This window comes from Solanum tuberosum, unplaced genomic scaffold (genome assembly GCF_000226075.1).
Source record: "Solanum tuberosum cultivar DM 1-3 516 R44 unplaced genomic scaffold, SolTub_3.0 scf00013, whole genome shotgun sequence".
NCBI lineage: Eukaryota > Viridiplantae > Streptophyta > Magnoliopsida > Solanales > Solanaceae > Solanum > Solanum tuberosum.
This window is the reverse complement of record NW_006238940.1, coordinates 566,542-593,334: the sequence shown is the minus strand read 5'-3', so window position 1 is coordinate 593,334 and position 26,793 is coordinate 566,542. Positions and strand designations below refer to the sequence as shown.

Below are 26,793 nucleotides of genomic sequence, written 5' to 3'. Positions count from 1 at the left end.
TTTATGTTTTGTTGTCTGACTACAGTGGTCAGTATCTGTGATCTAATGTTATTTATGGTTCTTCCTTGTTCATGTGTGGCTTAATATTCTCTTTATGCTTACATACACATGTTTTGTGTGGCCCAAGGCCCTGAATTCTTTATTTGCCTTGCATTTAACTTGAATATGTTTACTGCTTCACCTTTTCAATGATGTCAAAAGGGGGAAGTTGCCTTGTGTCTTTTGTTTTTTTGACTAAACTACAGTGGTCAGATGCTCTCTTTTTGTTAAGTGCCTTGTTCATGTGTGGTTTAATATTCTCTTTATGCTTACATACACATGTTCCGTGTGGCCCAAGGCCCTGAATTCTTTATTACCTTGCATTTAACTTGAATATGTTTACTGCTTCACCTTTTCAATGATGTCAAAAGAGGGAAGTTTTGTTGTAAATGTTGGCTGTGGAATTAGGGGCAAGGGGTATTGAACTAAGGGGGATCATACTAAGTTATTGGTACACTGAACAAAGTTGAAATTTGTTGTGTATTTGAATGAATGTCTTTACACTCACGTGAGGCTCTATGTAGGTTGTTTGTCATCATGAAAAGGGGGGAAATTGATAAGTGCTTATGTTCCTTGATGTTTTGATGATCTCATCACAAGTGTAGGGACCTGGTCCTCTGCAGAGTATGAGTACTCGTCCAGCTGTCAAAGTGTTGTACAACTGTAAAAGTTGTCTGCATCAGAAAGTTGGTGAAACTGCAGAGTACTTCACCAATCAGAAGCAAGGAGGTTGCTTGTACGTTTGGTAATAACTCTTCATGGAATATATTCAACTTACAAACAACAAAAATATTCATTCATTCAAAAAAAAAGAGCCAACACGTATTCTTAAGAACTCACTAAGAGAAGTTTGCAAGGGACCTGGTTCATGCAAGACTGTGATGTGAAAGGACGACAAGACAGCTGTCAGAAAAGCTGTCACTTCTGATGTGGTAGGTGCACAGCTTTTCTAAACAGCAGGCTCTCAGCCAATGGGAGGTCCCAAGGAGTTTGTGTTCATTTTGATATAGCCTCTTCCAACAAAACATAAACTTAAGATTTTGAAAAACAAAAACTCACAAGCTTAAAAGGAAAAAGCCAATCTTCAAGGTTTTTGCATTTCCATCTTCAAGGTAGAACGATACTTACACTCAACAAAAGGATCTGATAAAGGGCTGAAGCATCTTTGTTGAGTTTGAGTTTTATGTCTATCATTTTATAGGTTTTTGTCATTTTGAAACTTATCAAGTATACAAGCAAAGACCATTTGGTGAAGTATTCTCCAGCAAGCACAACAAGGACCTGATCGAGCTGCAAGCGTCAGAGTGTGTCTTAGGAGTTTTACTTCCGTGCTTATATTGTAAATTTGTTCCTAATCTATAAAGGATTCAGATTCTTGTGTTCGTTGTAAAAGTCTAAGTCAGTTTAGGCTAACTGATTTAGTGGGCAGCATTGGTTGCTGCTTAGTCAAATTCTAAGTCATCTAGGAGCTAGTTGATTTAGTGGGCGGTGTGGTATCCGCTTAGCAAAGTCTAAGTTATCTAGGGGTGATAGCTTAGTGGGCAGTGTTGTATCTGCTCTGGCTCATCTAAGTAATAGGAAGCATTGCTTAGAGTTGGGATTAGTAGGCTAATCTCAGTTTTTAAACTTGCTTTTACTTTTGCTTGAGAAGATTAGTGAAAGCAGTTTTTTTTAAAGTCCTGGCAGGCCAGGTCGTGGTTTTACTCCCTTGAGCAAGGAGGTTTCCACGTAAAGTTGTTGTGCAATCTTTACTTTCAGCACGTTGTTTATTTTCTGTTATTTTAACTGTGTTGAGGACCTGGTCCCATCTAGACCAGTGGACACATACATTCCAACAGTTTCAATTTTGGATATGTGGGATAAGAAGCAAGAGTAGAGTGAGTGCAAATTTCAGTTCAACCTCATCGAATGTCAAGCTAGGACTTAGGAGGGCCGATGTAAATTCAATTTTGCTTGGTGGTGTATATGTCGAGGACCCTAGATGTAATTGTTTATAGATGGATGCAGGGCAGAGCTAGTTGGGAGTTTGTGGATTCGGACGAATCCATTAGTTTTTCGTAGATCTTATATTTGTACTAGAACATTAAATAAATAAATATATATATTAACTTGTGAAGTCCTAACATAGTGGAAATGCTTTTTCACGCTAGAGTTATGGATTCGAGACAAAAAAATTCTCTTTGTAAAAAATTTAGAACCCCCAAACCCTTAATCCCGACTTTGCCAGACATGGCTGATAATTTTTAATTAATTGATTTCTTATTTTTGCGTGTTAAGTTTTACCTTTTACATAATCAATTTTGTTGTTAGTGTTAGGGAGGCTATTATGTCCAATAGTGTTGGTACATATTTAGCCCATAGATTTAAAGGGAGTTAGTTAACAAAGTAATTAATAAAGGGCATGATTGTCGGTGGAGCATTGCAAAATCAAGAATGATGTGTACTTGTTAACTAATACACTCAGTGACCAACATGAGTTGTGGTGCACTGGTAGGAGTGTTTCACCCTTAATCAGAGGTCTCGAGTTCGAGCCCTGGGTATGGAGAAAATTATGTTGGGAGCACCACCCCCGAATGGACCCTGCAGTGCGCGATCTGGATTTAGTCGGAACTCCAATGTGGACTCCGGACACCGGATGGAAAACCAAAAAAAAAAACTAATACACCCAGTGGTTACCCAGATTTTTTTTTAAGTGGTGTCGATATTTCAAAATAAATAAATAATAAATAATTGATGTAAAAACTTATTAATATAAAAACTATTTAAAACGTACTAATAAAACATAAATCAAGTAAACTATTACTACAACTCTCCTCAACGAGTTTTCATATATTTTTTATTGTATTCATAATAGCCTCATTGGAGAGAGTAACTAAATATTTCGTTCTCTATATAAGGCACCAAACAACTACTCAAAAGATCATCATCCATTCGATTTTGTAAATCAATCTTGATTTTAAAAGCTTCAAAGATACTTAACAATAATATCTCTCCATTGAATTGGTCTGAATTAAAAATTTTAATAAATTAGATAACTCTAAACAATTTCAAGAAATTAAATCTATGAAAAGTTGATGAATATTCAAGAAATTCCAACTAAAACTATAAAGGTGGGAGATAAAAAAAAAAGTGAACTTACAATTAAGGGGAAGTCACAGTAGCATCAAGTCTTCAACACAACAACACTTGCAATTTGCAAACTTGGAGGTTTCTTTTCAACTTAGGTTTTACTTATAACTTATTATTGTATCCAATTCCAATTTGAACAAGTAATTTCTATAATAGGTAATAAGTCGTATTCTAGTTCAATTGTTTTATTTTAGGCTAATTTAACTAGGAATATTAATGATGTTGGAGGTTCAAATCCTTTTGATAAACTTTTCTAACCCCCCCCCCCCCAAAAAAAATAACAACAAAAGTTAGCGTTGCTGAAATTCGAACTCGCGCGCGGTGATTGGAATAACCATTTCGCTCGTTGTGCAAACCAATGGGCCAAGGAGCAGGGCCGTCTTAACCCCTAGGCCACTAAAGCCATCGCTTGGGGCCCCATATTTTTTGGGGGCCCCATTTTTAAAAAACAATTACTTATATATATTATTTTTTTAAAAATAAATTATATGTACTATAAGTGCTATGATTTCTACTAAAGAAATTGCATATGACATGAATACAAATATAATTTTCGTAAGAAACAATTTGATGAAAATATGGATAACGAAATCACTAAGTCCCTCGAAGAATCTTTAGATTTGATTACATTATACATGTGGAGTAGATCAAACTATTTTTTCACTTTAAAATAGATTTGAACCAATTGAAGCATATAAAAATATTTTTGATTTCTTATTTAGTGGTAAAATATTGAGATTACTAGATGATGAAATTTTTTAAAAATATTGTCTTAACCTTGAACTTTCTTTAACACATACTAGTTATTCTGAATTGATGGTTTAGATTTATTTTTTGAAGTAAAAAGTGTTAAAGATAAACAATACAAGTAGAAGATAATGAATGTAATGAAAAATACTCAATCAAATAAAAGATTTGATTCTTTTCCAAATACACAGGATTGTGTTAACAGTTCATAACCATTGCCTCAACCAAATTTTCTCCGTTCGAAATTAAAATTGATTAAATTTTCTTTAAGATCAACAATGTCTCAAGATAGATTGAATGAATTGCTATATTATCATTTGAAAAGGAATTATTAAAAATAAAATTGATTATAAAACAATACTTAATAACTTTGCATCTGAAATAGCTAGAAAAGTATATTTTAAATAAAAGTACATATGATGAAAAAAAAATTTGGGCCCCTCTCTTAAATTTCGCTTTAGGCCCCCAATGTTGTTGAGTCGGCCCTGCCAAGGAGCTTTCTTGTTCAAGGAGTGTCATTAATAATATTTGTAGTTCTTTTTTTTTTCAGATTTTTGTATATGTATATATACTAAAAAAAATCAACGAAGCGATATCGATTGACCCCTCTTTGTATAAGGTTGGTTTGCCCCTGAATACACTCTTCGTCTAAATTTATGTGATGTACGGAAATTGGGTATGAAATTCAAAGAATATGAAAAGACTTCGTAATGTTTCAAAATTATCTTTAAAATAGTACATTTTTATTTAAAAAAATTGTCAAATAAGTGAAATCTAACTGTGTAATTCTTTTTTTGAATTAACTAAAAAAAAAAAAGGAAAAAGTGTCAATAATGCTAGTAGTATGGTGATTTATATTATTCAGGGTTTGTTAGTGATCTATAATTGGAGAGATTAGGAAGAAACCTTTTAATGATATTAGAGATTGATGAAGTTGACTAATATGAGAATTGCTAAAAAGAGTGATGGGGGGACATGTACTAAAAAGCTAGTGATGCTAATTGGGTGGCCTTTGACACGACTGTGAAACCATAGAAAAGGTGCTTTTAGATGTCTATAAATTGCATGCATCACTGCATGTTCCATGTGTGATAATAATAATTGACATAACTCTTCTTTTCTTCTTGCATCCCTTCCTTTAATGTAAGTCCCATTCATAGACCAACGAGAATTGTTATAGAGTGGTAAGTATATTTTTATCTTTAATTAGAGGATTTGAGTTTCTCTGAGTATGAAATCATCTTTATTAAAGAGCACTTTATTAATCAATGTATCACTTTTTTATGTGAATTAGAATTTAATCGGGCTTTAATGTAGATATCAAACACGATGTATAAGATTAAATTTAATCAGATATCAGGATAAAATGAAGAGTAAATTTTAGGTTTAGCAAACAGAAAAATCATATTTATATGATATAGCTATAGTTTGTATAATAGTGTTCTATAGCAAACTTTATGTTTGTTATGACTATTAATCTGTATATTTCGGTATACATATACATAAAAATCAGTATTTGTATATTTCGGTATACAAACTAAAACACAGTAATTGTATATAAACAAAATTACTACATATATACAACACATATGCATACCGAATGGGTCTGTTTGTATATTTCGGTATACAAATGGGTCTCTATTTGTATATTTCGATATACAAATGGGTCCTGCAATTAATTTTTAGACAACACATATGTATACCGAATGGGTCTATTTGTATATTTCGGTATACAAATGGGATGGCAAAAAACATGGAATGTTTATTGCGAATTACAAATAAAAGAAACTATGGCTATAACATTTAATTTGAATTAATAATTTGTTATTTCATACCATTTTCCCTAAAATGAAATGTACTCTATTTGTCCCAATATGCTTTGGGGATAATTTTGCCAATTATAGCTAAATTGTGTTGGAGCTTGAGAAGTAAAAAGTGATTCAACTTGATATATAATTCTATATTTATAGTACATTTTATGTATTTTCTTAATAGAAATAGAAGATCTAATATAAATATATACAAATTAAATTAAAAATAACGAGTGGATGTATGATATATATATATATATATATATATATATATATATATATGATCATATATAATTTATGTACAGGCTAGAAAAAATAAATAATAAATATGTCTGACTATTTGTGTGAAAGATATAACATTAACAACTAATGAAACTTATGAGCCACTTAAAAAATTCTTCAGTTCTCCGTATTTTGTATTTTATATATAATTTCCGGAATGAAAGAGATACTTCATCAACGGCGGATGTATGCTAGTATATGAGTTTATGGAAGAGAGAAGTGTTGAAAATTCCCCTAAATTTGGCGTGAATTATTAGTTTCATCCTTAAACTATTGACAGTCTTAAAAACATCATTTTACTTGATTAATTGAACTTAAATTCACTCTTGATCTTACAACATAAGTAAAATACACTCTTAAATTATCGTCAAGTTTAGGGGTGTTTTCAACACTTCTCTCGGTTCTTTTAATAAGAGTCTCATACTTCTACAAGAGTTTGAGATCACTTCCTATGTCATGTTGCATATTAGAGGTGTATCTAAGTTTTAGTTAATCAAATAAATAAGTGTTTTTAAAACTATCAATAGTTCAGATACAATACTAATAATTTACGTCAAATTCAAAAATATTTTCAAATACTTCTCTAATTAGCTTTTTTTTTTATTTGATTACAGAAACTAACTTGTAATACAATATTATGGTGGAAGTTACTCATTTGGATACCCATTTAGTTAATAATTAAAATGGTAACAACAGACATCCCTTTTTTTACATGAAAAAAGGTGACAAGTAGAAAGGGCCAAGGGACCCCTTGCTATAGAAAAGTATTGAGTAGGTATCCCATGTGAACTTCCTCTAACAACTCCCCCCCATCACATCTTTTTCCCACTTCAATCAACCTCCTTCAACAATTAATCACTTTATTTCATCTTATATACCTTGTTCAATTTATTTGATCTATTTTTTTTAATTCGCTTAAGAAATAATGATATTTCCACTTTTAACAATTTTTACTATATAATTAAATTTTTTAGTACATTTGATATATTTTTAATTTAAGATCAGAAGATTCAAAAATTTTCTTTTTAAAAAAAAAATTTCAATGTCAGATCAAAATAAATCAAACAAATTGAAACGAATGAAGTATTTGTTTCAAAACAAAAAAAGGAAAATCAGTTTTTCTTTTCCTAAACTAACTGATGACGATAATTGCATGATTGTTTAAGAGCTTGCCGACTATGTAAATCATGATATTAACTTATTAGATAGACTTAAAGACGTTTCACTTTCACAAAAATTTCTCTAACCTTACATTTCTTTTCACCAACTACTTGATTATTACTCATTTATGATCGTGTAAATTACTTACTTGATTGGTACCACTATTAGGGGTGTAGAAGTCAAATCGTAAAGTCAAATCGAATCGACGAATCAAATCAAACTGAAAAAAAAATCGACTTGTGGTTTGGTTTGGTGGTTGAAAAAAAAAACTGACCACTCTTGGTTTGGTTTGGTATTAAAAGAAAAAAAGTCAAACCGAACCCAAACCAAACCGACATAATATATATATATATATATTTTATTCATAGATAAAAAAATATTATTTATAATCTACTTTGTTAATATATTTTTAGTTAGTTTATAGTTTTCAATGTTTATATGTTTTATTTCAAATTTGGGCTTGAAATTTTTTGCAAATATATATATACTAGTTATTAGGTTCCCGCGCCAGCGCGGGCCCAATGTGTATTACTTCCTCCGTCTCATTTTATGTGAGGTAGTTTGATTCACCACGGAGTTTAAAAAAGAAATGAAGACTTTTAAAATTTGTGGTCCAAAATGAATGATATAAATTTGTATGACTGTAAATTATTTCATTAAGGGTAAAATAAATATTTTATAATCAAATTGTTACTTAATATAGAAATGTGACATTCTTTTGGGACTGACTAAAAAGGAAAGTAAATAACATAAATTGGGAGTAGTTCTTTGTTTCAATTTATGTGACACCGATGAAATTTGGAGAGTTATATAATTTTTTGTATGTGATTTTGTTAAATATATTTTGAAGTTGTTAATTTATTGTGATTTATAGCACTTCTTATATCATTTTCAAATAATATATATTACTCTTTCTGTTCCATTTTATGTGACGTAGGTACTTTTACGAAAGTCAACTAAATTTCTTATATGATTCTTCAATATTTTTAGTTGTTATTTTACTTTAATTTACGTTACTTTTTATGTTATTTTCAAACAAACTTCTTTTGTTTCAATATGGAATTAAAGAGTCAATAAAATTTCTTTTATGATTTTTAATTATGTTTTTTTAATATCTTATATTATTACATTGTGATTTTAAGTACTTTTTATGTAATTTTTAAATCTAGAACAAATTAAAAGAAAAACAAGGAAAAATTTAAATGAAGAAAGTACTAAAATTTTCAAATAATCATATTTCTATATTAAAATGTTAAAAACTTTAAAACTCCACATATATGCAGAAAATCATATACGGAAGACAAAATAATTTTTAAAATATATATTAAAGCTCTTTCTAATAATATCACATATTTATTCTATTTTTCAAATAATATATATTTCTCACTCAATCTCAATTACGCAGTACATATGAAATTTCGAGAGTTAATCAAATTCTTAGTACTATTTTAAACTATATTTTAGTACTATTTATATAATTTTCAAATAATATATGTTACTCACTCTATTATATTATGCAATACATGTGAAATTTCAAGAATTAACCAAAATTTTAATATTTTAAATTGATTTTTAGTACTATTTTTGTAGTAAATAGAGGAAGCTGAAGAAGAAGGGCAAATCGGTCAATTGACTGACTAACCCTAAGCTCCTAAACATTCTCACTTCTAAATGGAAGCACGGGCACAATATCCGTTAAATTGTTAATTATTATGATTTATAATATTTTTTACATTATTTTCAAATAATATATGTTATGTATTTTTAAATACTTTAAGTTGTGATTAATAATATTCTTAACGTAATTTCAAATAATATATGTTACTCCATTTGTCCCAATTTATGTGACACATGTGAAATTTTGAGAGTTAATATGTTTTTCAAATATTGTAAGTTGTTAACTATTGTGGTTTATGGTATTCTTAATGTAATTTTTCAAATAATATATGTTATTCCCTTCGTCTTAATTATAGAATTTGCGTAAAATTTTGAGAGTTAATCGAATTTGTAATATTTTAAATTTATTTTTTAGTACTATTTAAAAAGGAAAAAATTAAAATATTACTATATAAGAAGAGTAGTAATTATATAGTAATTTTTCAAATAATATATGTTATTCCCTTCGTCTTAATTATAGAATTTGCGTAAAATTTTGAGAGTTAATCGAATTTGTGATATTTTAAATTTATTTTTTAGTACTATTTAAAAAGGAAAAAATTAAAATATAATGAAAGGGTGGACCATCTTTGTGATAGGTAGGCCATCTTCAAAAACCAAATATAAAAGTAGGTGGGCCATCTTGGTGCCACGTGTCGAAAGAAGAGTGAATTTTATTCACTCTTCTTATATAGTAATATATAATTTTATTTTATTTATAGATAAAAATATTATTTATAATCTATTTGTTAATATATTTTTAGTTAGTTTATAGTTTTCAATGTTTATATATATTATTTCAAATTTGGGCTTGTAAAATTTGTAAATATTTTATTTTGTATTAAGATCCGAAGTTACAATAGATGTTATAGTTTTTCAAATTCAAAGTTAACAATTTACTTTGTAAATATTTTGTTTAGTATTCAGTTTGTATGTAGCCTTTAATTTAACATAATGAGCGTTGATATTTCAAAAAAAATATTTTGTACTCATGTGAATTTTACCGTCTTTTCGAAAAATTCTATTTATTTAACATTTTTTAAGTTTAGCTTATCACACAGGTAAATGAAAATATATTTGACCTCTTTTTCAAACACCGTACAGTTGTAAAAAATCTAAAAAAAAAAAATCGAAAGAACCGACTAAAGCCGAAACCGAAAAAACCCACTTTGTGTGGTTTGATTTGGTTTTTAAATTTAATAAGCTGACATAATTGGTTTAGATTTTTTTTAATGAAAAACCAAATCAAATCGACCTATGTACGCCCCTAACCACTATAATGTTCTTTCTTAATCATGCTTTCTGCTCTCTAAATTTTCTACAACGTACTACTTTGTGTTAAATTAGGTCTTAGGCCTACTCACACTCCAAAAGCTAGCTCAAAGGAAGGAGGATTGTCCAAACCTCAGATGTGTGGCAATTTGATTTTTGGGGGGCCCCAATATCGGGTGAGATGGGCCCTGCTTTGATACCATGTTAAATTAGATCTTATGTTTAACTCACACCCCAAAAGTTAGCTCAAAGGGAGGGGAATTGCCCAAGCCTTATAAGAACTCCACTCATCTCATTAATCACCGATATGAGACTTTTGTCATTCTTTAACACTTTCCAGATGCCGTTACATATTTGAATGACAAAATAGAAAGTTTTCCTAACTATTTTTATCTATTTTTTTTTTATGTTTTATCGTTTTGTGTCAGAAGTAAAGGGAGAGGTCAAAAGTTAGAGACAATCAGAAACTTTATGTAAGGTAAGAACAAGCGTGCATATATTTTATTATATTATGGATTTTGTTTTCATATATTTTATAATATACATAGTAGATTAGTCAATTTTGTCATTATTTGGTATCTCATAATTGTTTTACAATATACAATTGTAACGTGCGGGTATTGGAGAATACATGCATCATTTCTATCTTCTTCTTCTTTTTTTAAAAAAAATACTTAATATTACTTCAAGCTCACAGCTCTTATTAACAAACTGTTTAATGGTAGTACAAGAAGGGGCATGTAATATAAATTGACAACTTGATGCTAAAAAGAGCAAGGCATTAATTGGAATTCCCTTGAAAGTCTATATATAGTTTCTTCAACAAGTGTAGCAAAACGAATAAATTGATCAAATTATAAACTACAAACTGAAGAACTTAATTGGAGAAGATTTAGAGGGGGTTTGGATTGGCTTAAAAGTTGGTCAAACCTATTTTAAAATCAGTTTTTAACTTTTGAAAGTGTTTGACAAATATAAAAAAAAATAACTTAAAATATGTTAGGAAGTGTTTGACAAGGTCAAAAATGCATTAAAATAAATTTAAAATGACTTAAAGTAGGTCTCCCTACTTTTTATTTTTTGACTTAAAAGTCATTTCAATTTGACTTTTTATTTTTGACTTAAAAACTATTTTTTTAAGTCAATTCAAACGGACTCCTGATTCACTAGTTTTTTGTACATCAATTTTTACATTAATAAGATGGTACAAAAACATTCATAAAGTTAGCTAATCATGTAAAATAAATTGGTGTTTACTGATGTGATGTCAATATTACTAGTGGAATACTTTGAATATTGTCACTTGCGTATTTCAGATTTCATTTTTATTTCTAAAAAAATGTCAACTTAATTTGTCCCCAAATTAAGTAGAATGGTTAATCAGAATTAGAATTTCATTGTTACCAAGTTCAAATTAATGAATTTATGTAACGTGATATAAAAAAATATTCAACGACATTCGAAGGAGCTTATGAGTGTTTTGAACAACTTCTTTGTTTCAATGATTTGAATTAGATGCTCATACCATTTCACACTGTACAAGATCACTCAAAATTCCATTAACATCTTACCCTCATTGTAGTAAGATTTTTGGTTGAATTTTTATTCATTATTTCGTCCAAATCACATGTTGTGTTTCACTCTTTAATTTCTTTTATCATAACCAGGTCAATTCATTGAGCACTCACCTTTTTTGATTACTTAAACTAACAATTTTAGAGTTGGAGGTGAAAGAAACTTATCATCCAAGCAATCCTTTCTTATTTTAATTGGATAAGTAGATTCAGGAGCTAACATCTTTGATGGTCACTCAACTATCAACTATTTTCACATAAAGTTACTCAACTTTCATTTTCAACTCAAAAGTCACTTAACTATGACTTTTGTGCAAAAATGTCATAGTTGAATGACTTTTGAGTTGAAAATGAAAGTTGAGTAACTTTATGTGAAAATAGTTGATAGTTGAGTGATCATCAAAGATATTAAAATAATACCAAATAAATGTAATGAAAAAAGTTTACAAGAAAGGTAATGTATGTGTCTTCCATGTTAAGATGTCCCACGTCGGTAGAGTGATGAGAATTTGGTTTCTTTATATGGACTTAAAACAAACCTTTCCTCATTAGCTGTTTTTGGGGTTAACTTAGATCCATGTGTCATATCTTTACATTCCATTATTATTTACTCCATCTATTTTAATTTATTTATATAATTTTGACTTAACATGAAATTTAAGAAAATAAAAAAGGATTTTTAAAGATTTCTAACTGATCTTAGAACTAAGACATATAAAATATATCAAAATATTATTTTATCTTATTGTAACATGAAATGTAAGAAATTGAAATTACATAGCTACTTAAAAAGAACGATTTTTTTTAACGCACTATAAAGTAAGAAAAGTAATATAACAAATAAATTGAAACTAACGAAACAAAATACAGGCTGTACTAATTTATAGTTAGTGAATAGTGAATTTACTCTCTTTCTTGATTACTTCTCACGATTAAGAGTTCTTAGGTTTGAGTTCCCTGAATATGGAGTCATCGAGTTCGAGTCCCCTAAATACGGAGTCACCGCACACGGGGTGGAAACAAAAAAGAATTCGCACTGCCCTCCCCACACGGCCAAACCCAAACAGAGGTGATAAAAGAGAGTATACATTCTATTTCCTACATCAACGCCGCATTTACAATCAGACAAACTTTTTCTTTCTCTCTGAGAGATTCTTCTCTTCTTCCATAATTCACTTCTCCATTAATCAATCTATGGAGAAGAAAATGGATCATCATCTCTGCTTCTCAAACACTAGTCAATTACTCAATCTCTTCATTTCTGAGTTAACTCTCTTCTCTTACTTCATTCTCTCTCACCCTCTTTACTTCTCTTACTTCATCTTCTTCTCTCCTTACCTTGTTAAAATCATCTCATTTCTCTCCCCTCTCTTCATCACCATTTCCCTTTTACTCCTTGCACTTGTCAACAACACCATCTCCCCTGCTTTTTTCATATCTTCCCCTGACTCAGACAATGTTAGTACTATTCTGCTATCTTTCAAGAATGCTCTACTGGAAGCTGATGCTGAAATTGAGGAGTTTGATCGTTTTGAGGATTTTGAAGTTTACAAGATTGTGTTTCAAGAAAACCCAATTGAGTTTTTTCACTATACATCCCCTGAAGAAAGTGAAAAATCACTTCTTGATTCTTCAGTTCAAGAAAAAGACTCTGCCATTGCCACTGCCACAGTTGATCTTGAAAATTCAGGGGTTGTAGTGGAAATGGATGAGTTTGAAAGCAAAAATTGTGCTGATAATGTGGAAAGGAAGAAAATTGAGGAAATGGGCACGAAGGTCGAGAAAGTTGTTGAAAAACAAGAAATGATGATGGGAAATGGATCCAAGGAGGTGGATAAAGTGAAAAAGGCACATTCTTGGAGTAATCTTGACCAGAATTTAGGGAGTTATGGATCTATGAGGAAAGAAAAAGAGTGGACAAGGACATTAGCATGTAAACTTTATGAAGAAAGGCACAATTCTAGTAGTGATGAAGGAATGGATTTGTTATGGGAAACTTATGAATTAGACTCTGGAAAGAGCAAACTCAAAAGGGATAACACTACAAAGAAGAAGAAGAAAGGAGAATCCACATCCAAATCCAAATCCAAATCCAAAAGCTACAAAAAGTATGAAGAAGACAAAGGCGAAGAAGAAGAAGAAGAAGATATGAATGAACAACAGTTATGTTGCTTACAGGCTCTCAAGTTCTCAGCTGGAAAGATTAATTTAGGAATGGGAAAGCCTAATCTTGTTAAGATTTCCAAAGCAATTAAAGGGTTTGGATGGTTACATCATGTCACCAAGAAAAACAAAGTCCATTGTGGAGATAGATTTTAGTATATGCTTTTATATTGAGTAATTAAAAGATACTCATGTTTGTAGTAATATTACTATAATATGTTTTCCAAGAAATTAGACTACTTAACAAGTAAATATTTTTTGTTGTAGTTCTTTAGTTATGTAGCTATGGTACAACAATTAATCAAATCCTATCTCATTATCCATGATACTTGTGATATATTGTTGGGAAGAAGAGGTGAATGTTGATAAATCTTCTTTATAAATTGTTGTGTTGAATGTCCTCTAGGCATGCTTGCTTGATTGATATGTTCCCCCTTTGCCTAACCTTTGGCTAAAATGAGATTCTGAATATCACTATATGATACTGTTTTTGTGGTCACATCTGTTTATATGAAGAAGGAAAAAGTTTCACTCTTCTGCTGTTTGTACATTGCTTTTTCTTTCACACAGCTGACAGCATCACTACTTTTCACTTTTGGGAGATTAGTAAAAAAAATTATATGGATTTGGGAGAGGGTAGATTCCACTTGTCTATCAAAGCTCTATACTTTCTTAGAACAGTTAAAAGCAGGCGGAGCAGAGGATGCGTGGCTAAAAGGTACGAGAGGGGCAAGGCACCGGTGAGATCAGTTTTCTGAGAGTGTAACCCAAATGAAGAGATAACAATGCTAACCAGGAACAGGCAAAGGATGCCTGACCTGAAGAGGGAGACCTGTGTCCCAGTGATGTGAACAAAGAGACAAAAAAGGACTGATATGCGGGGTCGTTGTATAGATTCACCTAAGCAAATCAGGAATATTGGTTGGCATCACTCTTCACCACACGGCCCGAACCTATTGATTTTAGTACTTTCGGGCTCTAGTGGAGCTTTCTTATTGGGGAAACCTCACCCTTGTAACCTAATTGATGAAATTCATGAGTATGCAGAAGTTTCCGTCAATGGAGGCAACAGATCACAACTCAGATAAAGAGAGAGTTGTTAAGCACAGAGAAGAGTAATGTGAAAATGGAAAATTTTCATTCCAATCGTCTAACCATACAAAGCTGTATCTAGCTATCTATATATACAAAAATAAAAGCATCTAACTAATCTAGCTGAGCTGTACATTTTCCTAACTAACTATTCTGCATCAACTACACCTCACTAACTGTTCTAACAATAATCAACTTAACTAACTAACTCGTGCCATGTCACTGATCCAGGTGAAGCCTCCATGTCATCAATCCATGTGCGATTCATTCTCAACACTAATAGTTTACTTCGTTCATTTGTATAGGGACTCCGAATTTTAGTAATGCAACAACAATACTCTCATTCTTGAGTTCCAAGTTTGCTTTACTCAATCTTTATCGTTTAAGTATATTCATTCGTTCATAAACGTCACCGCTTACGTCTCCAGATATGTAACATACAACAAAAAATAAGATTGAAGAAGCTTCATTCGCTTTACTTTCTTGCTCGTTTCATTTACTTTTTAATAACTAATCTTACAATATTCAATTGTTAATAACAGGATCTAAAGGGTTAATGTAGGACGCATGTCCTTGACCTACTGTATCATTTCTGTGATAAATAGTTTGGTGCCCACCGTGGCACCAGGACAACTGTGTGCTGGTTTAACTGATCACTGAACCTTATTTTCTCACTAGTTTGAAGTTCCCGGATCGTTCTCGTGATCGAGGCTAATGGGTATCTTTGGAATCAAGCAAGGTGAATCTATGCCACTCAGGGACTTCATCATGAGATTCTAGGAATAAAAAAAGTGCATTGCCCAGGGGTTTGGGTCCCTGAGGTTTCATAAAGGGCATTGAATCCAAGGAGCTTGTTCGTTTATTCTCGTCTGAAAGAAAGCTTGATGAACGTCGAGGTCAAAACTTGGGATGAAGTGTTTCAGCAATACGAATCCATAGCCAGGACAGAGGATGACTACTATTACAGATTGCATAAGAGAATGATGAGTGTATGAGAAGCCTATTCTGCTCCACCGAGCTGATCCTACCGGAAAGAGGTAAATATGATGATCGGAGGAGAGGAGATCAGCGGAATAAGAGTATCAACAACGAAAAAGGCCAATGTCATAATTCTAATGTTGAGGCAATTATTTTTTATGAACAAGAACTGGACTACTCGGAGCTCCTTCATAACAGCGCTCTGGTAATCTCTTTAAATATTGCAGACTTTAATGTTAGACGTGTGTTGATTGATCCATGCAGCTAGACAAATATTATCCACAAGCGAGCCCTCGAGCAGATGGACCTGGCAGATAATGTAGTACCAGTAACTAAATTATTGGCTAGGTTCAACATGTCTAATTTTTAACATTTTACTTACCTTGTGCCACATATGCTATAAATATCACATAAAAAGTTACCTGATTATAAAATAGCCAAAACTATTAAAAATTCACTGGCTAGTTGGCACTTGGAGACAATTCGGCTACTTATATATTGTGGTGGTAAGTCGAATCTTGAAGCTGGGAAACAAGAATCTTCAAGGCAACAAGTCCATAGAGAAAGGGATGCAATGGCGCCCAAAAAAACAGAGGTAATTGAAGATCAAGAAGACAACAGTACGTCAAGAACTGTTTCTATTCACATTAATGACTGCAAGCTAAGTACGTAAGTCACTCCATTTCTATTATGTTAATTTTCCAATGATCAATTAAAGACCCTGTTACGTTTAATAATGAATAAACATAATGGTGCATGCTTTTTTTGGTACATTGTATTTTCCACAGGTGGATTCATCAAGAATGTATGTGAAATGAAAGAAAGTGATGGTATAGTACTGGACCCAGAGGATAGGACTACAGATATACTGAATGAAAAGAGTGATCAACTCACCAATTCTGATATATATTAATGTTAAATTAATAAAAATGTACTTCTTGTTTGATTCTTGACAATGATTTATTGTTCTGTTATTCAAGCAGAGACAAAACTGATCGTGTTAGTACGTTGACAATCTGACCTTACCAGTAGTGCCAATGGCTTACAGCTCCCGCCTCCCAGGGAAAGAAGTCAGAGAGAAACTCCTTCCTCATATTTCTGCACCTGCTCTCGGTGAAGCAAAAGATGTAATTTTAGTTGATCATCAAGGACAAGAATGGGACATGTTACTTTTTCGTCAAAATGAAGATCTCTACTTTCTTAAAGGACATTGGTATGACTATGCAGATGTATACAATTTAGCTGTTTCAGATACCATAGTTATTGAGAGGATCATGAAGCAGCAAGTGAAAGAAGATTTGGATTTTGCTGCAGTGAGTGGGATTGGCGATCACGACTGGGACACCATCTTTCCTCCCAATTCAACATGGCAGATTGAACAAGTTACTACTATTAACACAGAAGACGTCGAAGAGCCAGATGAATTAGCAGAGCAAACTGAAATCAAAGATATTGGCAAAGTAGAAGTAGTTGTAGTTATGTATGAAATCACAATCAAGAGAGGCCCTCAAATTACTAAGTATGTTATATTATAGTTAGTTTGAGTTCTGTTGCATGAAAAATGTATAGAGAACACTCAAACGAAGTATTATAAGAGAGAAATACACATGGATTTTGATTTTAGAACTTTACTTTGCTACCTTGATTTACTCCTTTTGTCAATTGGCTAAATAAATTGTTATGAGATAGGTCTATGCAAAACTTATGTTACAGTAGCATCAAGACTAGCCTACGTAGGTCACTTGTATCGTACAGCTCGATATCCATTAGCTTGATCACTTAGATTTGAATCAAAATAATAAGAATATATGTCTCTCTAATCAACCCAAGAACCCTATATATCTATACGCATTGCCATGTGAGGACGAAAATAAAAACATTCCCCAAGCTTTTGTGTTTATGTCTGCGACCAGTTAAAATGACTATAAAGAAAGCATTAGTAATGAACATTTTAAGAGAGAATCGGATGAGTTCCTCCCAAGTTAATCATTGTTAAGCTATTGAAAGAATACACAAACATCCGCAGAAAAGATTTGGAGAAAAGGTACTTGAACAGGAAAAATTGTTATAGAATATACTAACATGTAAACGATCTGAACATGAATATCTGCAGATTACAATTGTGCGTTTTGAGTATGAAACTGTTAAGGCACTAAACAAAATGCATGAAGCTACTTAGTTTGATGGCTAATCCCAATGGATGAATGCATTAAATTCAATCCTGTGTAAGTGACAGACTAGTATTAATGAATCAATCCATCAGAGCCAGTAAGCATCATTACTATCATATCCTGGTTCATCACTATCAAATCCTGGTTCATCACTATCATATTCTGGTTCATCACAATGAAGTTCCATCCTATTATCGACAGTAGTAGTAGTTGCAGTCAAAGGAGGTGCTGAACTATTATTGACAGCTGAAGTAGTTGCAGTAGAAGCAGGTGCTGAACTATTATCGACAGCAGTAGTAGTTGCAGTCAAAGGAGGTGCTGGACTATTATCGACAACTGAAGTAGTTGCAGTAGAAGCAGATTCTGAACTATTATCGACAGCTAAAGTAGTTGCAGTAGAAGCAGGTACTGAACTATCATCTACAGCAGTAGTAGTAGGAGGTGCTGAACTATTATCGACAGCAGTAGTAGTCTGATAAGTGATTTCAAAGTGATAGGAGGTGTTGACAAGCTGAACCTTTGCAGTTGGATCAAGAATTACCATGTTAACAAAGATAGTAGTGTCTTCGATAATCAACAATTTGTGTTTAGCTACATATTCCTCCCAATCGGTTCCTGTAATATAATATTCGTCTTGAACAGGATGATCCACTAGCACAACAATTGACTCCTTCGTAATTGTATCATTTAGAGGTAGAAATATTGAATGTCCTACTTGAAGAAGAACATGTGGAACAAGCAATCTTGATTCTTCCTTTGATAACCGTAAGCAGTTGGGATTCTCTGCAACATCTTTAGCACATAAATTCTTGACAAGCACTGGTATTATCTCTATTGATTTACTGCAAATTAAAAACAAGAAACATATGAGTAAATGAGTTATGACTAAAACCGGGAATTGAATTGAAAAACATACTTGTGTAATTTGCAAGTGTAGATTTCATAGAAAAATCTTGGCTCATAACAATATATGAAATCCCCACATTCCAGCTTGTGTTGAGCTGCATACTCATCCCATCCACTTCCTGAAATTTGGTATTCGTCTTCATCATCACGCACTAGTTCCACTGTAAATGTCCTTCTCTTAATTGGATCACGAATAAGTACATCTGTTACTTGTCCCTTTTTAGGAAAAGGAGGTTTAAGGAGATTCTCTTCCACATGTTTCTTTGGTAACCATAAGAATTTGGGATTTCCATAAACATCTTTAGCACATAACCTCTTGACAACCACTTTCTCCTCTGGTTGACTACAAGAAATTAATGAGTTATGACTAAAACAGAGAATTGAATTGAATTAAATAGAATTGAATTGAAGAAGAAGATACCTGTGATGTATCAGATTCAGTATTATTGAACGAAATTCATCAAATTGTAGTTCCTCCATTTCTGCACTTTTTCAAGACTTCCATCGCTGCTCTTCCTTCTTCTCCTATATATAGACTGCTAGTTTACACAAATCGGTTGCAACCGTTTTTTTTACTTCCAATTATATTCATCCATTCTTCAATATATATATATGCTTTTACGTATTTGTAACAATTTTTATTTTTCTGCTTCGAGTCCACTACTATGAAATTATAGCAATCATATTTTAATTTATCGAAAAGAGTAAAATATACTCTTTTACTATTGAAAATAATTTAAATATACGTCTCGTGATACTTTTGATTCAATATACCATTTATGTTATACTTTCAATCAAAATATACCCCTCTTATCATATTTACATCGTTTATCTTATTTTTAACCGAATGACACATGACGAACTTAAAAATAAATTATACATCCCTAATTTTAAAGGGCATAAATGTAAAATGAGGTCAAGTTAAAAGGCATATTTATGTATTAGGCCTAAAATCAATCATGACAAAAATGAGATTACAACACATGTCAAAAAAATGAACATGAATATGAAGCTGTTGCTTTGTTTTGATGGGAGGGAATGTATTACAATCAATCGTTGTATGATAGCCAGTAGGCGTCATCACTATCGTATTCTGGAATATTGTTGTTACTTTTGCCAATAGGTGTAGTAGAACCATTCTCCACAGCAGGTGCTGACAATGCCAAGCTAAAAGATATGACAACAGTAGCATCAAGACTAGCTTTCTTATGCCAATTGTATCATACAGATCATTATTGATTAGCTTGATCACAAATCTAATTGTTTTACCCGCTAATCAACTCAAGAACCCTATATATCTACATGGGACGAAAATTAAAAGATCGTACCACAAGCCTTTGTGTTTATGTCTGCGACCAGTCAAAATTAACTTATAAGAAAGCATTAGCAATGAACATCTTAAGAAAGGATCGGAGGAGTTTCTCTCAAGTCGCTTTAATAAGCTATTGAAAGAATATAGAAACTAGTGGACAAAGAATATGTAACTGATATGAGCATGAATATCTTCAGATTACAATTGTGAGTTTAATTTTGAGTATGAAACTGTTAAGGCACTAAACAAAATGCATGAAACCCTTTCTAACTGTTTTTATTATCGACAGTAGTTGAAGCAGGTGCTGAACTATTATCGACAGCAGTAGAAGCGGGTGCTGAACTAGTCTCCGCAGTCGTGCCTAATAGTTTCGGTTTCTTTTGGGGTTGATTAGTCGCTCTAGTCTGATAAGTGATTTCATAGTGATAGGAGATGTTGACAAGCTGAACCTCTGCAGTTGGATCTAGAATTACCTTGTTAACAAAGATAGTAGTTTCGTCAAAAATGAACAAGTTGTGTTGAGCCACATATTCCTCCCATTCTCTTCCTCTAATATGGTACTCCTCTTGATCAGCATGCAACAGTTGCACTGTAAATGACTTCTTCTGAATTGGATCATGTAGAGGTAGAATTATTTCCTCTCCTACTTGAAGAATAAGATTTTGATCAAGATTCCCTTCCACTTCTTTCTTCGATAATCGTAAGCATTTGGGATCTTTAGCACATAAATTCTTGACAAGCACTTGTACTCTCTCAATTGATTCACTGCAAAGAAAAATACGAGTTATGACTAAAACAGGGAATTGAATCGAATCAAATTGAATTGAAGAACATACTTAGGGAGTTGCAGATCCAATTCCTCTGGTTTAGGCGTTTTACAAGAGTAGATTAGATAGGAATCATTTTTCTTAGAAAAATATATAAAATCTCCAGATTCCAACTTGTGTTGATTCTGAAATCTGTCCCACCCTGTTCTAAGATAGTAGTAATCTCCATAATTAGAGTGTACAACTTCCATCATGAACTTGTTCCCACCAAAATCTTCAAATTCTAATATCATGGATTTGCCTGATGCAAGAGGAGGTAAATGTTGTTGGGCAAACTTGTTTGGAATCGATACACTGTGTGACGAGTACTTATCAATAACAACAACTTGGGAATTGTTTTCATCAACTTCTTCATCCTCCATTTCTGCACTCTGCAGAGTTCGTTTGAAGAAATTGGTTGGAACCGTTTTTTCTTTCTTATGGACTATTTGCATCCATTTTTGAGATATATATATGCAACAATTTTTATTTCCTCCTTCAGGTTTTAAAAGATGTGAATAGGAAACGAATGGTTGTGATTCTCGTGAAGGGTTATGACCTTTATGAAAAGTTGTGTGTTTTCTAAAGGATTGTGATCGTTCTGTAAGGTTGTGTCTATTCCAAAAGGAGGGTTGTTTGAACTCCATAATTTTTGCATGAAAAAATGCATAATTATTTTTTTTAGAAAATACTTGTTTGAACTCCATTATTTTGACTTAACCTTCTATTAATTTGGCTAAAATAAATAAAGTTTCAACTAATAATTTTTATATATATGAAACAAATAATCATGCATCTGAAAAAGAATAAAAAATACATTCAAAATAAAATATGCAGTATATATTAAGAAAAAAATAGATAACTTACCTTCACCGTCTAGACTTAATATATACTAACACAGTGACTTACTCTAAATTGCCTTAACCAATAACTCTCTCTATGCTACTACTGACATAAAATCTACACATAAGGGCATATCATCTCATTACTAACTTAACTTATTACTGGGTTCATGACTGCAATTACATACTTTACTCAATCACTATTTTCATTATTTTAGTTTACCATACTATTAAATTCAATTTTTTAACTCTGAGCAATTCTACTACTTGTGACTCAACACAGCGAAATCACACCATCTTATGGGTGAAAGCATTATCCCAACATTCTAAAACATATATTTCCCCCTTAAATGTATCATCTATAGTAAGGTTCTAAAAGAGGTCTGATCCGGAATTTAATACCCAAATCAAAATTCAACCTTGATCCGACCCGAGAGTTGGGTCTTGAATCAAGATCAAGAGTGGGTCCCAAATTGAAAATTCGGATCTCGAATTAATATCGAAAATCGATACCTAATATTTGAGTTAGGATGGAAAAGTTGAGGTGTAAGGTTGAAAAATATTTCCCTTACTTTTTGAAGGTAAATCATGTTCCTCAAATTTGAGGAAAATAAGTTGATGCAAAAAACATTTTAAAAATATTTAAGCAAACCAAAAAATGAGAAAATTGAAAAACATATTAAACACACACTAATATATTAAACTATCAGGCTGTGTTTTTTTTTTATTTTTCACTCGGTGTTCGAAGTTTACATTAAAACTCAGACTAAATGATAGGAAAAAAAAACTTGGTGTTTCACCTTTTGCATCCAAAAATAACATTCTATTTTCTTTAGAGAATTGTTTTTCCTTTTAAAAGCTAGTAAAGTAACCTGCCTCAATTCTCAAATGGAGTATCTATTTTGTTCTAAGTTTGACATGTTTAGTTCTACCTCTCAATAAGTAATTTATTTTTTGATAAATTACGAATTTTATTATTAAATTAAGAGATTTTGTAAAAAAATTGTAACTTATCATAATTTTTTTTATATATAAGATTATGATAATCCATCATTGTTTTCATTTAAATGACGATATAATTCTTTTTCCTAATAAAATTGGAAATATTTTTATTTCTTATAATATTTTATAAATTGAAAAGGTAAGAATTTGTTAATATAATTCATGGTTTTAAAGTTAAGATACAACAATCATAATGTCATAAAATACGAAAATTTATCTTTAAAATATTGTCCATGAAATTATCACTGACCCTTTTTTCATACTAGTCCTGGGTACGTACATTACACGTGTGTCCCATGCTAAGTTGTGTGAAGTTGTTATAACGATAGTTATATACTCGGACATGTATGTTGCTCATGTATCTCATGCTAATTACGTACAAGAACTTTGAAAATATTATAATAAGTGCGTGATAAGTTGCACAAAAATTGAAGAGAAATATACAAGCTCAAACCATTAACTTCAATTATGCAATTCTAATAATATATCAAATACTTCAATTTGATAAAAATTTATTTTGTTTAATATGTCATAACTCATAATTTAAATGTCAAGTGTGATTTCAAAATATTTCTTGTCTTGAGTTTTTCATATTCTTTTTCACCTTTGTAGTCTCCACCTTTTCACATTTGCATACATATTAAGAAGTTGTTGTCGAATGAGAGCAGAATTTTGCAAAAGATAAATAAAAATTTGATCAATCTATGTCTTCCTTAAGATGACTTATAGATGATCATTGTGCGATAACTTGCATAGTAATTGAAGAGAAAATATACAAGCTTAAACCAATGAATGGTGAGCCTATTCAATCAAGATTATTATCAGTACAAGGTACATCATGTTGAAATATTGTTATCAAATGAATTTCAAAAGTAATATTCGAACAATTTTAATTATGTAATTTTTTTAATATATCAAGTATTCAATTTGATAAAAGTTTTTTTTAATATGTCACAACACATAATTTAAGTGTCTCTTATTGGTTCAAAATATTTCATGTTTTAAAATTTGTCTTCTTTCTAAGAAATTGTAGCCTCCATCTTTTTATAATCACATACAGATAAAGAAGTTGTTGTCGAATATGAATTGTGTTATGTAAAAATTGCACATAAATTAGATCAACCTATACCTTTCTTATGATAGCTAGTGGATCATTGTCAATTTTATGGTGTACACCTACAAAAAAATAGTTATTATTAGTGATAAAAATAATAATTGCTAAAATATCTAATCTATGTATATAAATCAGAATTGTTATAGGTACGTGTACACTTTGCCTAATTCAAAATTATTAGTTCTATCATCTGTGAATTTAACAAAATAATATTAGTTAAATTATGTAAATTGATTCCTAACCAAAATTTACACAAACAAGAATATATAGTTTTATGATACTCCAAAAAGTTATAATTAAAAAGAAAGTAAGCTTACCTGATTTGATATTTGCATGACAAATTTCTATGTTGCAAGAGGTGAAATAACTATGATACACACATTTACCTACCCAAGTAAGATGAACTTTCAACTAATCAGAAAGCATATATAAATAAGTCAAATTAAAGACAATAACTTATAATGTGAATAGAAAAAATAGAGAGCATAAACAGAAGTAGAAAAGAGAGACACAAACACAAAATAAATATGAGAAAATGTGCCTACACAAAGTAGGATTGATAATCCTAATAATTTGGATGAATTGAGATAGTTGTCTTGTGATTTTTCACTATCTATACACAATATATAGAATTTAGTAAATGAATATATTGTATTGAATTGATCAAAAGAATTTACTCCACATTGAATATACCAAACAACTTTTCAAATTCTCCATATGTTTATTACTACGAAGAGATGTTTTACTTTTTGCATTAGGAATCGGAAGATAAAACATTTACAGAAATTGAATACACATAACTCCATGTCTTTTGATTTATCTAGTTCATTCATTTCCTATATTATTATTTATATTTATTATAAGATAGACTTACTTTTTTAGCAAAACAATATAACATAAATAGGAGTTAAATAAATGACAAAATATTAAGGGAAAAGGGTCAAAAATACCCTTCAACTTTGTTTTATTGGTTGACTAAGCCCTTGCCGTTAAAATGAAGATAGTTTTACCCCTACCATTACTAATATCACCATATGTACAACATATATATATATAAAACAAATAATCATGCATCCAAAAATAACATTCTATTTTCTTAGAGAATTCTTTTTCCTTTTAAAAGCTAATACAATAACAACCTGCCTCAATTCTCAAATGGAGTATCTATTTTGTTCAAGTTTGACATGTTTTGCTCTACCCCTCAATAAGTAATTTATTTTTTGATAAATTACGTATTTTATTAAATTAAGAGATTTTGTAAAAGTATTATAACTTATCATAAATTTTTATGTATATAAGATTATAATAATCCATCATTATTTTCATTTAAATAACTATATAATGCTTTTTCTTATTAAAATTGGAAATATTTTTATTTCTTATAATATTTTATAAATTGAAGAGATAAGCATTTGTTAATACAATTCTTGTTTTTAAAGTTAAGATATAACAATCATAATGTCATAAAATACGAAAATTTATTGAATTTCTTCAAATCACAAAATATCTTTAAAATATTAATTTTTTTTACAGTTATATAATTTTTTTTTTTAAAAGTTAAAATGTTCTTTAAAAAAAATATTTTATTAGAAAAATAATGTGTTTAAAAGGTAAAAAGATAATGTTTATCAGAAAAGAAGAAGAAGATATTTGTCACCAAATAGTAATAATAATATCATTTACTATTAACGATAATGACATTTTTGGATAAAAAAAATTGATGCCGGAGACATTTTTAAGCCATCTAGTCATAATATTTAACATATTTAGTCAAAACAACAATACTTTAAAAAATTTATTTAAAATGTCAGAATGTCAATATTTTCAAAAATAATTTGTATTCATATTTTATTATTTATATTTCCTTTTATTAATCAAAAGAGTCCATCATTGGACCAAAATTCTAACCAATAACATATTAAAAATAAAAAACAAATACAAAATTATCCATTAATATTCTTCCCACATCTTACACGTTAATTTCCCACCTTTCACGTTTCTAACTTAAAGTTTTTATTTTTCTCCACCTCTCACGTTCCCAGATTCTCTTTTTTCAAGTTTTTTGCTTAACCTTGAAACACAAATTATTCAAAGTTCAATTCTTCAACAAAATCTTTGTATTAATTCAAGAAATTTCTCGGTTGGTAAACAAAATCTATATATTAATTCAAGAAAATTTGAATTTGGTAAAGGTAATTTCGATTAGTTATTTAGATTTCTTTTGATTTGTTTTCAATATCACCGTTTATGGTTTATATTTTGCATTGTACATATTACGAATTTTCCGTCAATTTTTTTGATTTTTATGCAAGTGTGCTTACATATTCATCTAATATTTATGTATTTCAATTAGTTATTTAGATTTCTTTTGATTCGTTTTCAATATCACCATTTATGATTTATATTTCGCATTTGTACATATTACAAATTTTTCGTTAATTTTTTTGATTTTTATGCAAGTTTGTTTACATATTCATGTAAAATTTATGTATTTTAGATTTTTAGTCGATTAAACAATTTTTTTCCGATTTTTTTCTTGATTTCGTTTTAATATTTCAGATTTATTAGAACCTACAAATTCATTCATATGTTTATTTTGTTTGATTTTTTAATTACATTTATATTTGCTTTTAGGGTTTTAGATTTGGGGAAAACATATGTATGTCTATAATGTCTGAATCAACAGTTTATTTGTGTATTCATTATATCTATATATCAACAAGTTTTACATTTTTT

General features: G+C 30.6%; 1 protein-coding gene across 1 annotated transcript; it reads left to right on the top strand.

The window, feature by feature from the left end:
- Positions 1-12,748: 12,748 nt before the first annotated feature.
- On the top strand, positions 12,749-14,160 carry LOC102593943 (uncharacterized). Its single transcript, XM_006339948.2, has one exon. The coding sequence runs from the start codon at positions 12,866-12,868 to the stop codon at positions 13,988-13,990; it is 1,125 nt and encodes a 374-aa protein (XP_006340010.1). The 5' UTR covers positions 12,749-12,865; the 3' UTR covers positions 13,991-14,160.
- The last annotated feature ends 12,633 nt before the right edge of the window (positions 14,161-26,793 follow it).

What these genes read in the sequence shown, in the direction of transcription:
- LOC102593943 (XM_006339948.2), top strand. Translation starts at nt 12,866, where the DNA reads ATGGAGAAGAAAATGGATCATCATCTCTGCTTCTCAAACACTAGTCAA.